The 23,406-nt window shown below is 36.3% G+C and overlaps 1 protein-coding gene across 3 annotated transcripts in view; it reads right to left on the reverse strand.

Moving 5' to 3' along the window:
• Window positions 1-23,406, reverse strand: part of PCNX4 (pecanex 4) — a 36,453-nt gene that overhangs the window by 6,314 nt on the left and 6,733 nt on the right. For 2 of the 3 annotated variants that reach the window (XM_029950431.1, XM_029950433.1), the window contains 7 exons: window positions 17,748-18,492; window positions 12,075-12,254; window positions 11,469-11,983; window positions 11,132-11,232; window positions 10,888-11,010; window positions 6,201-6,561; window positions 2,897-3,000 (listed from right to left, as the gene is read on the reverse strand). In XM_029950431.1, the coding sequence (XP_029806291.1) occupies window positions 2,897-3,000; window positions 6,201-6,561; window positions 10,888-11,010; window positions 11,132-11,232; window positions 11,469-11,983; window positions 12,075-12,254; window positions 17,748-18,445 (2,082 nt within the window). In that variant the 5' untranslated portion in view covers window positions 18,446-18,492. Of the gene's footprint in view, window positions 1-2,896; window positions 3,001-6,200; window positions 6,562-10,887; window positions 11,011-11,131; window positions 11,233-11,468; window positions 11,984-12,074; window positions 12,255-17,747; window positions 19,263-23,406 lie in introns of those variants that run through there. The other variant, XM_029950432.1, reaches the window with a different exon arrangement.

Below are 23,406 nucleotides of genomic sequence, written 5' to 3' on the forward strand. Positions count from 1 at the left end.
CAAATCATCAGAGATTATTGAATACTGAAAATGAACCGAGGGCTGAAGGGAGAGGAAGAGGGGGAAAGGGGGTGATGGCCACTGAGGGGGAGCACTTGTGGGGAGAAGCACTGGGTGTTCGATGGAAACCAATCTGACAATAAACTAATAAAAAAAATAAAAACTAAAACTATAGAGATGCTAGTAGAAATTGGCAAAACAATTTAATTGACATAACCATAAGTTTCAAAGATTATATATACAGTTGAGGTTGAATCACACTTATGTAAAGCTTTTTGAAATATAAAAACTTTTAAGAGGGCAAAAGGCAAAACTGGAATTATATAGTATATACAGTAGTTTTGTATCCTACTTTATATGAGAACATTATTCTACTGTATGGATATGCCATAATTTATTCAAATATTTTCTTGTTCCAGGTTTTTAGTTATCATAACATCATCATCATCATCATTCTCATACAGACTTACGTATTCAGTTACGGTCTCCTCCAACTACAATGTAAATTCCATGCAGCAGCTATCTTTGGGTGACTACTCTATCTGCAGGGCCTAAACCAGTACTTGGCTCACAGCAGGCATGCCACAAATATATGTTGATAGAATGAATATTATGAATGCGTTTTTATATGAATTTTTATTTTTTATTTTTTGTATGAATTTTAACACATTTTTATTACTTCCTTAGAAAGAATCCCTTGAAGAGGATGCATGAAGTCACTATTTATTATTATTATTACTATCATTTATTAACACATTTTTACAAAACTACAGTGCCTTTAATAGACAATGCTGTCAGGCTGTATTAGGATCCAGGGAGAGAACACGGAATGTGACATCAACACTTTTAAATCACGGCTCTACCAGATGCCAGTACACAACCTTGAGCAGGTCACTTATCCTGAGATTCCTTTTCCTTCTCTTTCAAAGGAAAAGAATCCTAGCACACAGGAGTGTAGATTTAAGTAATAAAAGTGCTTTATAAACTTTTATTAAAGCATATAACATATAAATGTTGGTAAGATGTACTGCTAAGCCACCTTGTGTCCAAGAAAGTGAAAAAGAAAGATTACCACCAAGAAAGTATCTTTACACTACATGTATAATAGAGCACAAAAGAGCAATAAAGGACCCACATTATTCAGTATAAAACATACCATTTTAAAGCAGAGCCTAACTGAAGCAATGAAAATGCCCTCAATATTTTGCATGAATTCTGCCTTCTCCTATTTGAACAGGTTAGACTAGCTTCTCAAACTTGAGGTGAGTCAGAATCATTCTGGGTCACTTAAAACAGATGGCTGGGCCCCCTCTAGAGTCTCTGATCCAGTAGGTCTGAGGCGGTGCCCAAGAATGTCCATTTCTAACAAGTTCCAGCAGATGTTAATATTACTAATCTGGGGAACTGAATTTTGAGAACCACTGGGCTGAAGAAAAAGCTTTTTTAGTCACTAGCATTTTTATCCAGTTTGTGCTAAGACAAAAAAAATGCATTCATTATTCACTCAACAAATATTTATCACGTGACTATTATGTGCCAGACAGACACTGTTCCAGGGGCTTAGGCTATATCCCTTCAAACCGAGATCCCTGCCCTTATGACATTTACATTAGAGAGTAAAGGGACACAGACAATCCACAATGAAAATAGTAAGTAAATTACATAGTTTGTTTGAAGGCATAAGTGCCATGAAAATAAAGAAAAAGTAAAGCAAGCCAAGGAGGACTGGAGTGCTGGATGGTAGGGGAATACACACGGGAATATACAGGAGAGCCTTAGTAGACTTCACTGGGAAGGTGACCTTGGAGGAAAGACTTGAAGGTGGTGAGGGAGTTAACTGGATGAGTACAACTGAGAGGATTCAAGCAGTAGATGAGGCCAAGAGAAAATAGGGAAACTGACCATCCGAGGCCCTGGCTTTAACTCTGAATTTAAAAAAAAGGCCTATTGTAGAGTTTTGAGTAGAGAAGTGACATGATCTGACTTAGACTTTATAAAGATCATTCTAGTTGAGAATAGACAAGAGAGAGGCACAGGTAGAAGTGGGGAGACCAATTAGGAGGCTACTGTAATTACCCAGGGAAGAGATAAAAATAGCTAATAGGAGGGTGGCAGGAAGTGTAGGATATAGAATATGGCTTAAAGGCAGAGCCAACAGGATTTTTGTGGGACGGCACGTGGGGCATGGAAGTAAACAGTTGTGAAATGTCCCCAAGGACTGCTGGGCCCTGGGGGCACTCTGATGTCAAAGTCATCTCATGTCAAGAGAACAAGGAAAAGAGAAGGAACCATCAAAGGAGACTGACAAGGAATGATGCACAAGACCAACTGTGTCAAATGCTGCAGACAGGTCAAACAAGACCAGGTCTGAGAACTGATCATTGGATTTAGCAATGTGATAGCCACCGGAGATGTTGACAAGAGCAGCTTTGGGACAGTAATAGGTAATAGGGTCAAAAACCTAGAGTAAATTGAAGAGAGATGGGAGAAATAAAACTTGAGATTTGATTATAAGCAATTCGTATAAAGAATTTTGTTTTACGAGAGAAAAATATGGTGTCACAGGTAGGGGAATAAGGATCAGAAGAGGTTTTTTAGTAAGTTGAGAATTCCCTCTTACAATATAGGAGGGAAAAAACATTACTGAGTCACACTTTTGAGATGCTCAACCAGACAGGGACCAGACAAAAAGGGGGCTGGTATATTTTGTTACTATGCTCTATTAAACAATCAGTACTAGTCTACCTATCAATATGTGCTAATTGAAATATATTTTTATAATCCCTAGGTGTTTGAACAGGTACCAATTGATACTCTTAAATTCAGCTATTCAGTGGACGATGTGCCTGTAACAGGTAAAATTTTACACATGTACTATAAAAAAATGTACACTGACCTTAATGTTAATACAGCAGTAAGTATAGCCACATTCTAGAATCATTATCCATATTAAACGATCCTGAAAACGGCCCAAGTAATGAGACCCAGGTAAGAGGAGACCTAAAACAAGTTAGAAAAAAAAGTCAGTAATATTCAAGCTTGTTTTATTTTGCCATGTGAATCTTCAAAATCGATCACACTTGGAACTGATTCATAGCTCCTTTTATGCTTTATGTCAAGAATAGAAACAATTATTCATTGCATATTAGGAAGCATATATTATTAAGGCCTTTATAGGAACAGGGACAGAAGAGAAAATATATAGATGATAATACATAAAAATTCAAGGATATATTTTTCGGAGAAACAACAAATTAGAACCTGTTATATAAAAATCCTAAATGCGTGTTAAATATAGTAGGATAAACATTAAATGTATAAAAGCCAACTTCTCATTAATTATTTAAAGCATTTTGGACATTTTTATAAACACACATATAAAAATATTAAAATTTACATAAAGTGCTACCTGCTACACTTTTGCAAAAACTTTTAGAAATTAGTTTTCTTTCAACATTATATCTCTGAGATTTGCCCATGTTGACCGCAAATAGCTGAAAAGTCATTAATTGTACCTATGGTTGAGACTCCATTGTATGAATATAGCTAAATTTGAACGTTCATTTCTCTGTTAATAAACATATCCCATGTTGTTCCAAGTTTTCTCTATTATATAATAATACTGCAGAAATTATCTTTGTGCAAGTCTGCTACACAACATATTGTGCAGTAAAGAGTTAGCACAGCAGAACTGACTGCCACTCTTTCAAAGTCCTGCTTGCAAAGCTGGCTGATGGCTGGCACCCAGGAACTTGTATTTCAGAAGAATCCTCACCACTCTCCCTGGTAAGTCTCATTGTGCCTAAACGGTTTGGGCAAACAATGCAGTTTATACGGAACGCTCGCTTTCCTTTTGCGAGTCTGGAATTTTGGTACATGCTAGGCAGAGGATGCCTACATGACAAAGCCTCAGAAAAAGCCCAAGTCACTGGTAGTCACCATACCACATACGTTGTGACAACATGTGCCTGGGGACTTAAGCATGTTCTGTGTGACTCCATCGGGAGAGGACACTTGGAAGCTTGCACCAAGTCTTGCCCCGTATAACTTTTCTCGTCATTGATTTTGTTCTGCAGCCTTTTGCTATAATAAATTTTAGCTGTTAGTACAAATCTATACTGAGCTCTGTGAGTCCTCTTAGCAAATCATCAAACCTGGATATGGTCATTGGAACCCCGAGAATGTTTGTACAAAAGTTTCTCTAGAATTAGAATCTAATTAGAACTATGGAATCTAAAACTGAATCCCTATGCTATAGGATATGTGTGTCTTTACTACAGACTATTAGTTTACTCTTCAAGGTAGTTGTATGAATTTATATTCTCTTCCAGCAAATTCTAACAAATCCTGTTCCTTATACCATAGCGAGTATTTGGTAATGTCCGATTTTTATTAGATGTGTGTGAAATGTTACCTAACTGTTCCCTCCTCCCCAGGAATACTTTATGACACATTTCTTGGCTGAACGTAATTGATTTGATAATAAAGTATAATTTCTACCTTATTACTAACTTATTACTTCAAATGTGAGTCAAGCCTCAGGTATTTTTTTTAAAGTGGCGTAGTATTATATAATAAACATTAATTAGAACTGGATGAAAAGATTAAAAATGTAGAATACTTCCTATGAAAAAGAAAAAATGATTATTTATTAAAAAATCTGTACTACATGGGGCATTTGAGTGTTTCAGTTGGTTAAGTGTCCAACTTCAGCTCAGGTTATAATCTCACAGTTCATGGGTTCGAGCCCTGAATCAGGCTCTGTGCTGACAGTTTGGAGCCTAGACCTTGTTTCAGATTCTGTGTCTCTTTCTCTCTCCCTCTGCCTCTCCCCCATTTGTGCTCTGTCTCTCAAAAATAAAGAAACGTTAAACATTTTTTAAATAAAAAATGTGTACTATTAAGGTTTTCCTAAATTACCTCACATATTTTTTTATTAAAAAATTTTTAATGTTTATTTTTGAGAGAGACTGAGAGAGAGAGACAGAGAGTGTAAGTGGGGGAGGGAAGAGAGCGAGGGAGACACAGAATCCAAAGCAGACTCCAGGCTCAGAGCTGTAGCACAGAGCCCAATGTGGAGCTCAAACTCATCCACTGTGAGATTATGACCTGAGCCAAAGTCAGGCACTTAACCACCTGAGCCACCTAGAAGCCGCACTTCACATATTTTAGGTAACAAATAGATAATAAGAAAAGTTCAATCCAAGTAAGCATTTCATTAAAATTCTAATTTGAAGGGTGCCTGGGTGGCTCAGTCAGTTAAATGTCTGACTCTTGATTTTGACTCCAGTCATGATCTCACGATTTGAATTCAAGCCCAGCATCGGGCTCTCCACTGACAGTGTGGAGCCTGGCTGGGATTCTCTCTCTGCCCCTCCCCAACTCAAGTGTACGCTGTCAAATATAAATAAATAAACAAAAAGAAAATTCTAATCTGAAATCACCATTCTGCCTAGAATCAGTTTGCTAAGTCGTCACCGGATATTTCTAAAACAAGTTTCAAGGGCTAAGGTATATGGTAGGAGACAACACACCTTTGGCATCAGCTTGTACCTTATCTAAAACTAACCTCAAGAAGTACAATACAGTTGAATTTATAGTTAGTATATGATAAAAGTATTAACTCATAACATTAGTTCATCCCCATCAAAAATATATTCTCTTGCTGATATTTACATAGCATTTCATTTTGGGAGGCTACTGATCATTGGCCATAGCTTTTGTCATCTTGTCCTGTAACCTTGTCAGACTGCTTACGTTGTTATACAGTAACTAACAGGGTATGAACTAACTCCCCTAAGTCTTTTCATCTGATATACATAAAGCTAGTTTTTAATCTTTATGGGTCTAAGCCATTGCATTTACTTGATGTGAACTCACTATAGATTCATGGAAATTCCGGTAGGTAAGGTTATTTCCTGTTTCAGTGGTAGGACTACAACCTGATTTTATTCAAGAAAATGTTTTTAAAAAATTGTCAAATCACCTTAATGAAAACTTCTCTTATTTTTATTTTATGACTTTATTTACCTCAAAATAAGTAGCAAGAGATATACTTCTATTTCATATTTAGTCCTTCTGCCATATATCATAGTATTAGAATCTATATAATGGTTGGACCAAAACACTTTTACTGTATATTCATTTTTTTGTACTAAATTCATTGGTGAGGATTTTGTGAGCACAGTCCATTTGCTTACCTAAACTTCCAGCTGCCATTGCAGACCGCAGCGCAGTGGTCAAACGGGGGACCATCTGGTGGTAGTATACTGTATCTGCACACACACAGGCTGTGCTACCAACTGTTCCTGGCCAGCTCTGAACAGGTCGGGGAAAGCCCACCAAAAATAAAGGAAGGGTGAAAAGGGGGAGTAATGGAGAGGAGAGTAGTGTTGAAAAAACTATGAAGACCAACACGAATGGAGAGAAGACAGTGCTGAGTATACATAAAGTGGTGGTGGACTTGCGACGTTTCTTCTCAGTCCACGAGGCTAAAAGTATGGTCACAGCAAACCGCAGTTTAGAGACGAACTGAATCAGACGATCACGCAGGATACCGACCTATAGAGATGGAAAAATGATTTTTTTTATTCTTAAAGACCTCATCAATTTTCAGGGTCATATAAAGAAAACGTATGATTTTATCATTGCTGCAATATTTTTGAGGAAATAGCCCCTGTATGTCATACTTTAAGTTTCTCCAACCTCACAAGTAATAAATGCATCTATATTTATTTTTAGTTAATTAATTTTTTTTGAGAGAAAGCATGTATGAATGGGGGGGCGAGGCAGAAAGAGAGGGAAAGAGAGAATCCCAAGCAGGCTCTGCAATGTTGGCACAGACCCTGATGTAGGGCTCGAACCCAGGAACCATGAGATCATGACCTGAGCCAAAATCAAGAGTCAGTTGCTGAACTGACTGAGCCACCCAGGTGACCTATGAGTCTACATTTAAAAGCTTGGGTTCTCGGGGTGCCTGGGTGGCTCAGTCAGTTAAGCCTGACTCTTGATTCCAGCTCAGGTCACGACCTCACAGTTTGTGGGATTAAGCAAGCCCTGCATGGGACTCCGTGCTGACAGTATGGAGCCTGCTTGGGATTCTCTCTCTCCCATGTTTGCAGAGCATGCAACTCTTGATCTTGGGGTTGTAAACTCAAGCCCAACATTAGGTGTAGAGATCACTTAAAAATAAAATCTTAAAAAAATTAAAAGACTTATCACTAAATAACCAATGGGTCAAAGAAGACATCACCAAAAAAATGAGAAAACATTGTGAGATGAATGAAATAAAAACACAACATACCAAAACTCGTGATACAGCTAAAACAGTGCTCAGAGGGAAATTTATAGCTAGCTTTAAATCCCTACGTTAACAGAAGAAACATCTTGAATCAATAACCTAATCTATCTTAGAAATTAGAGAAACTAGAGAACAAAGAGCAACTTAAACCTCAAGTAAGCAGAAAGAAGTTAATAATAAAGATTAATAAAAATTAATAAAATAGAGAATATAAAAAAATCAAGAAAATCAATAAACCAAAAGCTGGTTTTTTGAGATCAACAAAACAGACAAACCTTTAGCTGTACTGATGGAGAATAAAATAGTCAAGAGTCAAATTACTAAAATCAGGAATGAGATAACTTTACTACCAATATTGCAGAAAAAAATTAGGATTATAAGAGAATACTATGAACTTATGCTGATAAATTTGATCACTTAGATGAAACTGACAAGTTCCTAGAAAAACATAAAATAACTCAAGAAGAAATAGAAAAACTGAACAGACCTGTAATAAGAAATTGAATTTGTAATTTAAGAGTTACGTATAGAGAAAAGTTGTGGCTCAGAGAGCTTCCATATTACAAAATACTACATACTACAGAATATTTGATACATATCAAATCTGATCAAACATTTAAGAATAATTATTTCAAAATTCCTAACTCATTCTATGAGGTCAGTGCTATTTTCGAATCTAAACCAAAGGCATGACAAGAAAAGACAGCTACAGATACATATAAATATCAACCACACAAAAATACTAGCCAACAAATCCTGAAACATACAAGCAGAGTTATAGGTCACAACCAAATGGGATTTATTCCTGGAATGCAAGGTTGGCTTAACAACCAAAAGTCAACATATTATATCTTGTTAACATAAAGGACAAAAACCACATAACCATTTCAAAAGACACAGAAAATGCATCAACGAAAATCCAGTGCTTTTCATGATAAAAAGACTGATCAGAAATAGAAGGGAGCCTTCAACCTGAAAAAGAACATCTACAATAGCTGATATCATATCTAATGGTAAAAAACTGACATCAACTTAATGAGGAAGATGGAATATGCTTTCCTCGTAAGATGTCCACTCATCTATTCCATATTATACTGGAGGTTTTGGACTTGGCAATTAGGTAAGAAAAAGAGATAAAAGAAATCTAGATTGGAAAAGAAGTAAAAAATAACTCTACTAGGAACACTTGAGTGCCTCAGTCAGTTAAGCATCTGATATCAGCTCAGGTCATGACCTCATGGTTTGTGAGTTGGAGCCCTGTATCAGGCTCTGCACTGACAGTGTGGAGCCTGCCTGGGATTCTCTCATTCTCTCTTCCTCTCTCTCTGCCCCTCTCCCACTCTCTGTCTCTCAAAATAAAGAAATAAACTTAAAATAAACTCTACTATATCTAATTTGCAGATGACATGATCTTATATACTGAATATCTTAAAAATCCACTAAAAATCTATTAGAACTAATAGAAGTGAGGTTTTAAGACATAAGATTAATATTTTAAAAAATGAGGGGAGCCTGGGTGGCTCAGTCAGTTAAGCATCCGACTTCAGCTCAGGTCATGGCCTCATGGTTCATGGGTTTGAGCCCTGCATTGGGCTCTGTGCTGACAGCTCAGAGCTGTAACCTGCTTTGGATTCTGTGTGTGTGTGTGTCTCTCTCTGCCCTTACCCAGCTCATGCTCTGTCTCTCACTCTCTCTCAAAAAAATAAATAAACATAAAAAATCAACCGTATTCTATATTCTAGCAATAAAATGAATTTAAAAAACAAAAAATGAATTAAATTCCAATTACAATATTATCAAAAGGAAAAATAGGCTTAGGAAAAATTTAATAAAAGCATGAGACTTGCAACACTGAAAACTATAAAACATTGTTGAAATAAAGAAGATCTTGAGGGGCACCTGGGTTGCTCAGTCAGTTAAGCATCCTACTTCTGCTCAGGTCATGATCTCATAGCTTTTGAGTTTGCGGCCAGCTTCAGGCTATGTGCTGGGAGCTCAGAGCCTGAAGCCTGCTTCAGATTCTGTGTATGTGTCTCTCTCTCTGCCCATCCCTTGCTCATGCTCTGTCTTTGTCTCTCAAAAATAAATAAATGTTAAAAAAGCTTTTTAATAATATGAAGACATGTCATGATCATGGATGGGAAGAATTAATATTTTTAAGGTGGCAACAGTCCCCAAATTGACCTACGGGTTTGAGATCATCTCTATCAAAGTTTCAGAGGCCTTCTTGCAAAAACTGAAAAGCTGAGACTAATATTTACATAGTAATACAAAGGGGCTGGAAGAGTCAACACAATCTTTAAAAAGAAGAACAAAGTTAGAGGACTCGTACTTCTCAGTTTCAAAACCTACCATAAAGTATGGGAATAAAGACAGTAGAGGACTGGCATAAGGAAAGACATACATAAATGGAAAAGAATTGAGAGTCTAGAAATTACACATCTGTCATTTGACTTTTGAACAGGATGCCAAGAAAAATCACTGAGGGAAGAATAGTTTTTCTCAATAAATGGTGCTGGGATAATTGTATACCCATATACAAAAGAATGCCTTTGGAACTCTACCTCACATCGTACACAAAAATAAACTCAAAGTAGATCATAGAATCAAATGTAGGGGCTAAAATTGTAAACTCTTAGAAGAAAACACAGTAAATCTTTATGATTTGGGAATAGGCAGCAGTGTTTATTCTATGTGACCCAAACAATTCAAGTGACAAAAATAAAAAGAAATAAATTGAATTTTAGCAAAATTAAAAACTTTCTTACTCCGAAGAATATTATCAAGAAAAAGAAAGGAAACCTACAGAATGGGAGAAAATTTTTATTTATCAGATATTATCAATTGTCAAGGAACTTGTATCTATAATATATAAAGAACTTTTAAGCTCAACAGTAAGGGCAATCCATGTACAGTGGACAAAAAATCTGAATAGGCATTTCTCCAAAAAATATATACAAACGGCCAATAAATTTATGAAAAAATACATCATTAGAATTCGGAGAAATGCAAATCAAAATTACAATGAGATAGCAAGTCACATCCACCAGAATTATTATAATGAAAAAGTCAGATAATAACAATGTTAGTACGGATGTAGAGAAATTAGATTCCTCATACGTTGTTGGTAGAAACGTAAAATGGTGCAATCACTTTGGAAAAATGTTTGGCAATACCTTGAAGTGTTAAACATAGACTTACTATGAACTGAAATTCCAGTCCTAGGTACATATAGATAAGAGAAAACATACATCAAAAAAACACACGTACAAAAATGTGTACACAAATGTTCATAGCAGTATTATTCATAATAGTCAGAAAGTGGAAACAACCTAAAAATCCATCATCTGATAAATAAATCAACCACAGAAACAGACAGTATATTAATGGTTCCTAGGGCTGGAGTGGGCGGTGGGTGGGATAGAGGATGGGGAATGGGGGAATGACATTAACGTGCATTAAGTTTCTTTTTGGGATTGAAAATGGTCTAAAATTAGACTGTGGTGATGGCTGGAAATTCTGTTTCAGTGGATGATTTTATGGTATACGAAACACATCACAATAAAGCTATTAAAATGTTTACTTACTAGTAAGAGTCTGATTCCTGTATCCAGGCTTCTGTTCCACCACACATCTGTACTGGAGATCAATAAGTGCACTGCTGAAACGATGACTATCTCCAATAAAGCATTTTCTGTACTCTGCCACACCTGCAGCATACAAATTATCCACTTTATTAGGCAGAATTTGATAATTTAAGTAAACTGTTAGAATAAACAAAATCACAAACTTAGCAACAGGAAAATACTATTAAGTGCTCATTAGAATTACCATTCTAAAAGCTCTTGTAAACCCAATGGAGACAGACACAGAGTGGAGACCTTGTAAGGAACTGTCCAATGAAAGAAATGCTATCATAGCGAAAGGTGACACTAGGACAAACAAACAAAAAGAGACATATTTAATTAAGGCAAAGTAACCTCTTCTACCACATTTTATTTTGGCTGATGAGTTCTTCCATGAGCACATTTAAGCAATTAACTTGAAAAACTAATAAGCCAAAACATAAAAGAATGAATGCCTATATGCTGTATATTATAAAAAATATGGGAATATTTTTGTGCACTTCCTAGCTAAAACACAAAGTTAGTAGATTTTATCTTCTTACCTAGATTTAGCAAAATCCATCTGATAACACCAATCTTCATAAGCCTTCTTTGCTTCTCTAAGAATAAAGTCACAGTTTGCACATCCTTTGGATAGAAAGGGTTTTGGAAAATTCCAAAGATATAGACACTCTGAATTTCTCTAAGTAGCCACAGTATTATAAGCAATATCATCAAAATATAGCCAATAATAGACTGAGGACTGTTTTGGGAAATCTGTGAGAAACCAGCAAAATGATGCAGTAAACTAGTTTCTATGAGAGCCAAGACTAATACAATAATATAGAAAAGGCATTCCTTCCAAGTAAACTGTTTTTCTGATCCACTGGGTAAAGCCTTAGATTTGGTTCCAACTCTGTGTCCAGTCACACTGTGTTTGAAGAAAAAGCCCATGTCACTTAGGTTAAGGCTCAGTAAGAGTCCAAGTCCAGTCATGAAAAGAACCACACCAACAGTGCTGGGAATGAAATACGCTGTGACCGCTGTTCCAGCAGAAATGATGAACATTATTAATAACCTGCAGAGGAAAAGAGAGGAAGATTTGCTTGAAAAGAAAAATTATACTTTAAGAATAAGTTACACAGAACCTTAATACTTAAAATTATTACCGTAAGTGGGTTGACATGGATGAGCCTCCAAGGCCAAACTCTAAAACCTGCTCCATTGCCCATAAGAAAAATGCATCAGGTGGGGGCAGAATCCCAAGTGCCCACAGAAAGGGTAAAAATATAAACACGATGTGTAAAATCTGATTTATTTGTTCTAGAGCTGGTATATTTGCCACAAACCTATAAAAAAGGAAACATTTAAGTCATATAAAATAATATTCAGAAGAACTTTCCAGGAAAAATAAAACGCATGCAACCCGCTTTCCAAAACAAAGGAACATTTACAAAAAGATCCAAGTCCCAAACCGCAAAATACCAACATTTGTAAATTGTGACCACTGTCCTCCCATTCCAGCCACTACCCCTAATCAACTGTGTATAAGATTAGCACTTAGAAAATATGTGGATTCAAATGTGGAAAGAAGTAATTAAAAGCAATTTACTGAATAATTGAATTTAGGGATTTGTAAAACTGAACTGACCCCAGGGCAAAAATATTTCTCCCTTAATTGTCTAACCTAAATTGGGTGAAATTCTATCAATGATTCTTGAGAGTTTAAAATTTTCTAATTTAAAATTGTAAGTAACTCTAGGAAAGCCAAAGCCTTACCGATGTTCGTACCATTAGTAGCTAGCAAAGAGAGCTCTTCTCTTTATCCTGCTCCCCCCATATTGTCTTACCCCAGGTCCCAGAATTTGAAGTCAGTTGAATCAATATCAAAAGTTGGCAACATTAGGCTTTGAATGTGTCTCTGTGGATTGGCCTGGGAACTTAACTAGCATTTATAGTATTGTTTTTATTTTATAGAGAATACAAACTTGTAAAATACAATTTCATAAATTAGAGATGGTTTCTATAAAGTTGAGAAATTGGTTCTTGGTACACCATTTACCAGTTAAAAATTATATGGTTTTAAATGACTTTATAAAAACTTAAAGCATAGAAAAATAAACAATATCAAAATATTACTAATTTTTTTTGAAATAAGGCTGACCAAACACTTTGTCTGGAAACCAGTAATATTCTAATACTTACAGTGTTTCCAAGATAACTTATAAAAGAAAAAACTAAATGTCAAAACTTACAGCATAATTGTACTTGAATACCTGAGCTGCTAAGAATCAAAGTCAAGGAGAAAAGCACCTTCTGTAATAATTATCCACTTAAGTATATGTTAACAGCCCAGAAGCAAATGTATAGCAACTATGGATATAATACTGAAATAATGTGTTTGCTCCAAAGATATCCAGACTATGTCAGCTAATGCACTCTGTCTCATAATGTATGTCCTTCAAATTTTATAGGCATAGAATTAATGAGTGCAAGGTTAACAATATGATGCTAAATTAGAGGACAATACTTTTTGTAGTGTAGTTTTAAAACGTATTTCATTCTGGGAAGAAAATACTCAAGTGACAAAAAGGAAAGTCAAGCCATACATAATAAACCACGGGAAGGTCAAGGAAAACACACAGATCCGTAGTTATTTTTCTTGTTAAAGACATTTCTTTTTCTAATATAGTCAAGGATAGTATAACTTGTGTAAAAATAATGTATACTCAGGAAATATTTTACCCAAATTTGATTTAACCTCCCTAAATCGTTTTGTTCTTAATAAGCAATGGCATATAAAATTTATTTATATACAAGAATACCATACATAAATATAAGTATTTGTATTTTGAGCAACCAAATATCATGATCACTTTCCTGTGAGTATGACTCAGACACAAGTAATATGATTATTGTGATTAAGTCTTTCATATGCAAAATATGCTTAAATTCTATTTCTGATAATGTTATAGGAATTTTCTAGGGCAAAATATCTAAGACCTCAAGAGAAAAAAATCTTATTTGAATCTAACAGCTATAAAAATATTTCAAATTCTGTACACTATATCCACATGTCAGAAAAAAGATGTATACAGTGGCTAATCTGATATAAATATGCATCACACAGTCAAACAATTCCTGAGAATCTATGAACTATAAGCATTGCAGATTTAATACCGGTCTTTGATAAAAACATACATAAAAAGTCATTTAAAATTATCAATACACAAGTGTACTGGGTAGAATAAAGAATGGGGAAAGAGGAAATATTATTATATTGTGAGGCTTGTCTCTTCAATTTTTACATTCTCTGAAATAAAAGAAACAATTTGATATATCTGACAACTGTTCCAATTTGAACAGTGCACACATTTCATACATTTTTATCTGCAGTATTATACCTACTGTATAAAGATCATCTTGATTATTATTTTTTAACCAGAAGTTAAACATTTCTAATTCAAGTGGGAGGTATTTTTCTGCACAAATATGTCATCTTTTTTCTATACAAATAGATTTGGGCCCGATTTTGTCTTTTCCTTTTAGTTGAAAAAAAAACTTCTTTGTAATAATCAAATTGTAAACATTTAAATTGTATATTAAATCCATCTACAATGTAGTAAAAAACATTTATGTTCTTTCATTTAGAAATAAGTAATGCAGAAAGTCAAGGTAATGAAATTATAAATTAACTGAGATTTAAAAAAATTTAGAAACTAGAGCATCATTTTAAATGCAAAGATGTATTACAGCAGTTATACAATCTCTGATTTAAGAAACAGCACAGTGAGACAGTAACTCAAGGATCTATATTCTCAAAATTATCTTATAAATCTTTAAGAAGGGGTCAAATGTATACACATACATTTAAACTTAATTTTATTGCTAACTTCAAAATCAAATGTTTAACTGTAATATATTTTATAGCTAATAAATGGTAGTGGTACTAACAAGCAATTATAACTGAATTTTCCATAAACTAATTTTCCCCTCACATATCTGATTAGGTGAAGAACCACAAGGATATCAGTGTCCTCTGGTCCATAAATGGAGCACAGTGAGGCGAGCCTAAGACTTAAGGAATAGCAAACGGATACCTAAGAATAGGTCAGTTTCAGTATATAAAATAGCTAAATAGTTTTAAATATCTTATTTCAGGCTTCCATAACAAATATTACAGACCAAGTGGCTTAAATAACAGGAATTTATTTCTTACAGTTCTAGAGGCAGGGAAATCAGTGCCATCATGGTTGGGTTCTGGTGAGAACACTCTTCCTGCCTTGCAGACAGCCAGCTTCTCACTGCAGCCTCACATGGTGGAAAGAGAGATGGAGCTCCCTGATCTCTCCTCTTCTAAGGGCACCAATCCCAGAAGAGTAGGACTACCCTGATGAGCTACTTGCCTTCCAAGACCCCATCTCCAAATACCATCAAATTGGGAGGTAGAGCTTCAACATAAGAATTTTGAGGGGACACAAACATTGTCCTTAACACTCTAACTCAGTCTCCCAAGTTCATGTTCCTCTTACATGCTAAATGCATTCATTCCATCCCAAGAAGCCCAAAAGTCTTAAAAAATTCCAGCATCAATTCTAAAGGCTAAAGTCCAAAATTTCATCTAACTTTTATCTAAAGCAGACACACTGAGACTCGGGCACACTCCATCCTGAGGCAAAATCCCTCTCCAGCAGTGCACCTGTGAAATCAGACAAGTTATGTACTTCCGAAATAAAACGGTGGGTCAGTCCCAGAATGGACATTCTTTTTTTTAATGTTTATTTTTGAGAGAGTGAGAGAGAGGCAGAGCACGAGCAGAGAAGGGGCAGAGAGAGAGGGAGACACAGAATTGGAAGCAGGCTCCAGGCATTGAGCTGTTAGCACAAAGCTTGACATGGGCCTCGAACCCACAGAATGCGAGATCATGACCTGAGCTGAAGTTAGACGCTTAACTGACTGAGCCACCCAAGTGCTCCCAGAATGGACATTCTTATTCTAGAAGTGTGAAACAGGAAAGAGGAAGGGCTGACAGGCTCCAAAGAAGTCTAAAACCTAGCAAGGGAAGATAAGATCCATTAGATCTTAAGGCTGAGGAAGAATCTTCTTGGCTCCATATTCTGCCCTCCAGGCCCCCAGGTTTGCCAAGCAGCTCTAGGTGCGGGTCCCACTCCCAAGGCTTTGCAGGTCAAGCACCAGACCCAAGGCTTCCAGCTTCTAGTCTGTTGAAACCAAGGAAATAGCCCTGACAATCTCTGCATCACTTTTGGGGACATTTCCCCCTCTTCTTAATACCTGTCAAATCTAAGTCTAACAACCTTAGTTCATTTCATCTGGTCTCTGACCTGTTTAGTTCAAACTGGCAGTATTTTTGGTCATGTAACCCACGAACTCTTATTTAGTGGCAGTCCAGTCACACACTTGGTACTCACTTCAAAACATGCTTTCTCATTTTTTTGCAATAGGGCTAGCCTGAAAATTTTCCAAATTTTCTAGTTCTGATCCTTTCTTGATTAGCAATTCCTTCTTCAATTCATCTCTCCTTTCATATAAGCAGACAGGAGAATTAAGCTGTTATTTTAGCCACTTGCTTAGAAATCTCTTTATCTCTCTATCCAATTTCATCACTTTCAAGTTCTACTTTCCATAAAAATTAGAAAATTCTGTGCCACTTTATAACAAGAATCACCTTTCCTCCAGTTTCCAAGAACATGTTCTCATTTCTAAGACATCACCAGACATAACTTTAAGACTACATTTCTAGCATGAATCTCAAAACTCTTCCAGCCTCTACCCATTACCCAATTTCAAAGCCACTTCCACATTTTTAGGTATCCGTTGCAGAAGGAACCCACCTCATGGTATCAAAATCTGTCTTGGTTGGGGCTGCCATAATGAAATGCCACAGACTGGGTGGCTTACACAACATAAATCATTCTGGAGGCTGGAAGTCCAAGATCAGCAGGCTAGCATGGTCAAGTTCTGCTGAGAACTCTCTTTCTGGTTTGCAGACAGCAGCCTTCTCACTGTATCCTCATACAGTGGAGGGAGAGAGAGATCACGCTCTCTGGCGTCTCTTCTTAGAGGGCACTAATCCCATCAGACCAAGGCCCCACACCCTCGTTTTCCCAATCACCTCCTAAAGACCCCATCTCCAATCACCATCACACTGGGAAATAGGCTTTGATATATGAGTTTGAGGACATTCCGTCCATTAAATGTGTTTACATTTCTATCTGGAAATAAACCTGTGAGAGAGAAAGCTGCAATCTACAGAAACAGAGAAAGAAAAGTCAGATTTAGAAAAGGCAAGCAAAGGGAGTTATCCAACAATTTTGTAAACAGTTTGGTTTAAAAACTCTGTTTTCTATTTTTTCTTCTATAGCAAATTGATTTTTAAAAAATCAATAGTCCTCCTATATAGTTATTATAGCAAAATTAGAAATGTTACTCATCTTAAATTCACTCAATCTGTACATAGTATTTATGTGTATAAATTTTATATTCTTCATTATACCCTCACAGGAAACTTCCATCACTTTTCACAGGTCTCAGTCAGGCTATCTTATAGAACATAGCTCTTTATTTAAAATGAAGCACAGAATTGAAATTCTGCTGATTTATCTTACCAAAGGGTTTAACTCTTCAGTAAGGTTTAATTATTGCTTTAGTATGAATGTTTAACAGAGAGTACTCCTAAGAGATTAATCATCACAACAACTATCATTCAATGGTTTGGTCTGATGACTTTCAACTCATAGATTCAGTTTTTTAATACTAAGGAGAGCTCATACTATGTATTCTTAAAAACAAAGCAAGTGACAAAGTATTTGGTAGCTTATTACCTGTGAGCAAGATCTACAGAAACAAAGAAAAAAATATAAAGAGGTCTCATAAGAGGAGTGATTTCGTAAGTATCCTGGGCTTGGAAAGTGGCAGTCTCTGCAGCTGTGTTTACAATTAATGAATATTCTCCTATACATAATGTCACCCATCCGAAGACAAACAGCAGAACGGCACCTCCTGCGCTGCCATACAGCAGGGATATTCTATTCGGGAGCAGATACCATGTTCCAAGACCACACACTAACCCAGCAAGAAAAGAGTGAAAAACCGTATTGGCTATATATTTCTTGCCAGGAATTAGAAATTTGATAGTCTCAGCACCAGCACAACTTGTAAATTCATGTTCATCTTCCTCTGCTAAGATATCTGTGGTTAGCATTCTTTCTACGGTCACTGATTTGTTCCTGGCATATAAACTTGTGAACTGGATGATCAATGCAGTGAAAAGCATTAGTCCACCTGAAAGTGCTGCTGTGTAATAGTCTTCCAAAATCCCTAATTGATACAAAAGTGTCCCTAATCCACCCCAAACCCATGGTATCAGGAAAAGGATAATTTGATTAACATATATGTAAGGAGGGGCACAATAGCCTAATTTGAATCGAGGGCCTCCAAGCACGGTCTGTGGAAAGCGCTTCAGAAAGAAGTCCTGTTTGTAATCATTCAGCAGAGGCACATCTGGACTCATTCTCCTCATTCAGGATTATTCTGAAAGTTACATCCTCTTCTGTATAACAGCAGTCTCTAAGAAAAAGAAAAAAGTCATTACTTGAAATGTCATACTTACAAGATGGGGGGGACTCCTCATTTCTATTTTACCTCCTTAATTCCTTCAAGGGCAGGATTTATGACTTCACCTCTCTAGTTCCTCCCCATTGCCTGACATACATGCAGCACTAAACAAAGTGCAAAGTTGTTTTTTATTTGGGGGGAAAAAGCATATTCTTTGTAACTTATCTGGAACTTATTATTTGGGATTAGATCTTAAACTAACATAAATTAGATCTAATTAAATTAGATCTGAAAATTGACATTTTTAGATTTTGAAGGCAAAGAAATGTTCAAAACAGCAGTGCTTTCTCAAGCCTGCCAGTAGTCTAATCATTTTCCTAAGTTTTCAATGTTTGGTTTTAAACTTTTCCTCTATTAGAATGACAGCGAAATTTTTCTCTAAGGGCAGAAGAGTAAATATGTTAGGCTTAGTGGACCATATGATTTCTCTTACTCTGACTTAATTCTGCTGTTGTAGCAGAAAGCACCCATAAATAATACACACATAAACGGATATGAGTGGTTGTGATCTGATAAAGCATTATCTGATAAAGCCCATACTTGTGGGCCAGATTCAGTCTGTGGGCCATAGTTGGCCAAACTCTGCTCTATAAAATGAACATATTCTCTTTAATTCCTCTGAATTGAAAAGGAAATAGAAATGGAATATGAAAACAGAAATACTGTTAGTTATATAATTTACTAATTATAATAAGCTTAGGATTTTCTGATAATTTAAAAAGTCATAGCATTTCGGGGTGCCTGGTTGGTTCAGTTGGTTAAGCACCAGACTTCAGCTCAGGTCAAAATCTCGTGCTTCGTGGGTTAGAGCCTGGCATCGGGCTCTGTGATGACAGCTCAGAGCCTGGATGGAGCCTGCTTCAGATTCTGTGTCTCCCTCTCTCTCTGCCCCTCCCCTGCTCGTGTGCTCTCTCGCTATCAAAAATAAACATTAAATGGGGCGCCTGGGTGGCTCAGTCGGTTGAGCGTCCGACTTCGGCTCAGGTCATGATCTCGCAGTCCGTGGGTTCGAGCCCTGTGTCGTGCTCTGTGCTGACAGCTCAGGGCCTGGAGCCTGCTTCGGATTCTGGGTCTCCCTCTCTCTCTGCCCCTCCCCAGCTTGCTCTCTGTCTCTCAAAATAAAGACATAAAAAATAAAGGATCATTTCAAAAATAAACATTAAAAAAATAAAATAAATAAACAAGAATAAAATAGTAGCATTTCAATAAAATATATTGACAGCTCAACACGCACTAGAAAGAACAATAAACTGGAAATTAAAAGACTCTAGATGTCAGAGTAAATGCTTATTATTAGCTATGTTACCATAAGCAAACCACTTTCTGATTCAACTTTTAGTTTCTCTATTATCAGTTTCCAAAATCTACCAAAACTAGAAAAGCATGAAACAATAATAGGACCTATATGTGTTTTACTCTACATTATTTCCATTTAAAGGCCAGAAAAATCTAAGTACCAAATAACACGGATTCTCTACTCTTCAACTTTTCCTTTTCCTGGGATACACTCAGTAGCTTATTTTGAAAAACAGTTGCCTGACACAAGATAGCTAGCAAAGTACTAACCTCAGGGATCACATGCTGGGCTGGAAAAGAAAAATTATGTTTAAAGCTGTCTTAATAAAGAAAGAGATATAGACCAACTAAACAGAATAGAGAGCCCAGCAATAAATCCTCATAAATACAGTCATATATTTGACAAGGGTAATGGGGAAAGGACGGTCTTTGCAATAAATGGTGTGAGGAAAGCTGAGTATCGACATGCAAAAGAATGAAATTAGACCTTTAACACCATATACAAAAATTAACTCAAAATGGATGTTAAGTGTAAAACCTAAAACAAATAAAACTCAGAAGAAAACATAGGACAAAAGTTTCTAATACTGGCTTTGGCACGGACTTTTTGGATGTGACACCAAAGGTACAAGTTACAAAAGGAAAACGGACAAATTAAATTTCATAAAAACTTAAATATTGTGTACACCAAAGACACTATCAGCATAGGAAAAAGACAGCCCACAGAATGGGAGAAAATATCTGCATATCATATACCTATCTGATTAGGGATGACTATCCATAATATATATAGAGAGAACTCCTAAAACTCAACAACAAAATAAACCAATTCAAGCAAAGTGCTTGAATAGACATTTCTCCAAAGAAGATAATCAAATATCCATAAAAACATGAAAAGATCAACAGCACTAATCATCAGAGAAATGCAAATCAAAACTACCACCTCATACCCAGTAGGATGGCTACTATAAGAAAAACAGAAGACAGCAAGTGTTGGTGAGGATGTGCAAAACTGGAACCCTTGTGCACTTAGTAGGACTATCAAATGGTTTAACTGTTATGGAAAACAGTATGGTGGTTCCTCAAAAAGTTAAAAATTGGATTACCATTTGATGTAGGAATTTGACTTCAGGATATATACCCCCAAAGAACTGAAAGCAGGGTCTCAAAGAGATATTTGTAACTCATGTTCATAGCAGCATTATTCACAGTAACTAAAACATGGAAGTAATCCAAGTGTCCATCAAAGGATGAAGAGATGAACAAAATACTACTCAACCTTAAAAAGGAAAATAATCCTGTAGTATGCTACAACGCAGATGAACCTTAAGGACAGTATGCTAAGTAAAATAGGCCGATCACAATAAGACAAAAACTGCAGAATTTCAGTAAGGCAAGGTACTTAGAGTTGTCAAAATCATAGAAAGTTGAATGGTGGTTGCCATGAGCTGAGGGAGGAGAATGGCAGTCACTGTTGAATGGGTATACATTTTTACAAGAAGAGTCAGAGATGAATGATGGTGATGATTGCACAATAATGTGAAGGTGTTTAATACCACTGAACTATACACTTAAAAATGGTTAAGATAGTAAATGTTGTATGTATTTTGCCCTCCCACACACATACATTTAAAGCCACCTTAAAACAGCCTTTTTTTTTTCTTCTTTCTTTCCTCTTCTGTCTTCAGTTTAAAATGGTCTTTCTGAAAGTTAGTCCTACCTGACCAGTATCAACCCTACAGATGGCTTTCAGGCACCATGAAAGGTTTGGGAGTCGTTATTAAGAATGAAGTTCTTTACTGTAAACACTGACCGTATTTAATCTTCTAGCCATTGGGCTTAGTTCTGCACAGAATAAGTCATAGCTTTTACTTACATGGTAGCCGTGCAAATACTCACAAAATAACATAACTGCAGGGCCAAATGGAACTTTAGTCACTGATGGTTCAGTCTCAAGAAATGAAGAGACTGCCTCCCTTCCCTCTGACTGAGCTTATGTCCGTCAGGCTCAGTGTACTCTATTCTGGTATGATTGTTCCGTAGAGGCCTAAGGGTAAGTAAGGGCAAACTCCTGCGAGCAGGTATAAATATTCTGATTTCAATTATCTACAGAAGATGCCATGAGAAAGGAAAATGAACTTGAATGTCTGGCCTGGACTTTTTCAAGAGACTGGAAGTGCCTGAAATTTTCCCAGGGAGTTAGGTAAAAGCTGGTCCCTTCTGTTCCACTGAGGCAAATGAGAAACAAGGTGAAATGGCTTGCTGGGCAAGAAAGCCAGAAACCGAAGACACCTTATAGCCAGATTATCTAGCTTCATGTTACTATCCATATTCATTTATCTTTTAGTATTTCTGAATCTTTTGTAGAGTTTAGTTCAAATGTTCTTACCCTTTCAATGGAATATTGTGATTATATTTCAAAACAGTGAAATGCTGTAAAGATCTGTTGTTGATATGGAAACAAAAAGATGCCATGATATATTGAAAAGTAAAATAAACACAATTGATGATCCCATTTGCATTTTTTAAACAGTATATACACCTGTGTGTATACATGATTTGTATAGGTGTAAAAAGTTCTAGACAGCATACATAGCACAGTGTAACTGTGTGTCTGTGTATTTTACATAGAATATTTTGACACCTCTTCACATTATCAAATGACCTCTAGAACTGTCAGCCCCTTGCCCTGCAAACACATCTCGCCCTTTTCCTTCTGCGTGTCTCTGCTCATATTCTCTGCATTCTAGGATGTCCTTTCTTCCCTTCCCTGATTAGTAATTTTGGTCAACTTTGGAGATTCAGTCTAATCCTTTCTGAAAATTCCCCAGAATTCTTAGGTCGAACCGTGCCTCTCTTCTCTCTGTATAACAAACATTGCTTGTCCATACTTCTCATCTTGTAATATGTATCAACCTAGGGTATATCTTGTATTGTTCATATGTTTACCTGTTACCTTTTCATCTGTATTTATTTTCTCTACTCATTCGTTATTTGTGGGCTGGGGCCAAATCTTGAGACACTTCTGATTCTCTATAATATTTAGTAAAATACCTTGGCATGGAGAGGCATGTAATGCATTAATGTATACCTTAAATAAGATGATTAAAATGTTTTTAATCTGCTGTTTAAAAGGGAAGTTGGGAGTAATTACTGTTTTTGAAAACCTTCTTCCTGCACATCCTGCCCCATTTATAACAATAAACTTGCAAACTCTTTATTCTCTTTATTATTGGGTCAGAGAAGATTTTGCCAAGATCAGTATGTCCCAAAGCATTATAGGAAAAGGGTGAGGCTGAGGGAAATCGATGGCTGGGTTTCTGGGATGGAGAAGGAAATGGCTATAGAACTTTAATGCGACAGAAATTCAATTTTAATTTGCTCCCTATCCTATGCCACACTTAAACTTCCTTCTTTGTCAGGAAGAAGGAGCTAGCTCATACTACGAGTGAAAAACAAAGATAAAACAGCAGGTACAAGAGTCAAAATAAGGCAGGAGCAATCACAAAAGAAGTGAAAGCACATCACGATGTATGAAGAGAATGATCATATTTGAGTCCCCTCAAGACA

The sequence above is a fragment of the Suricata suricatta genome, chromosome 9 (genome assembly GCF_006229205.1).
Source record: "Suricata suricatta isolate VVHF042 chromosome 9, meerkat_22Aug2017_6uvM2_HiC, whole genome shotgun sequence".
Classification (NCBI taxonomy): Eukaryota; Metazoa; Chordata; class Mammalia; order Carnivora; family Herpestidae; genus Suricata; species Suricata suricatta.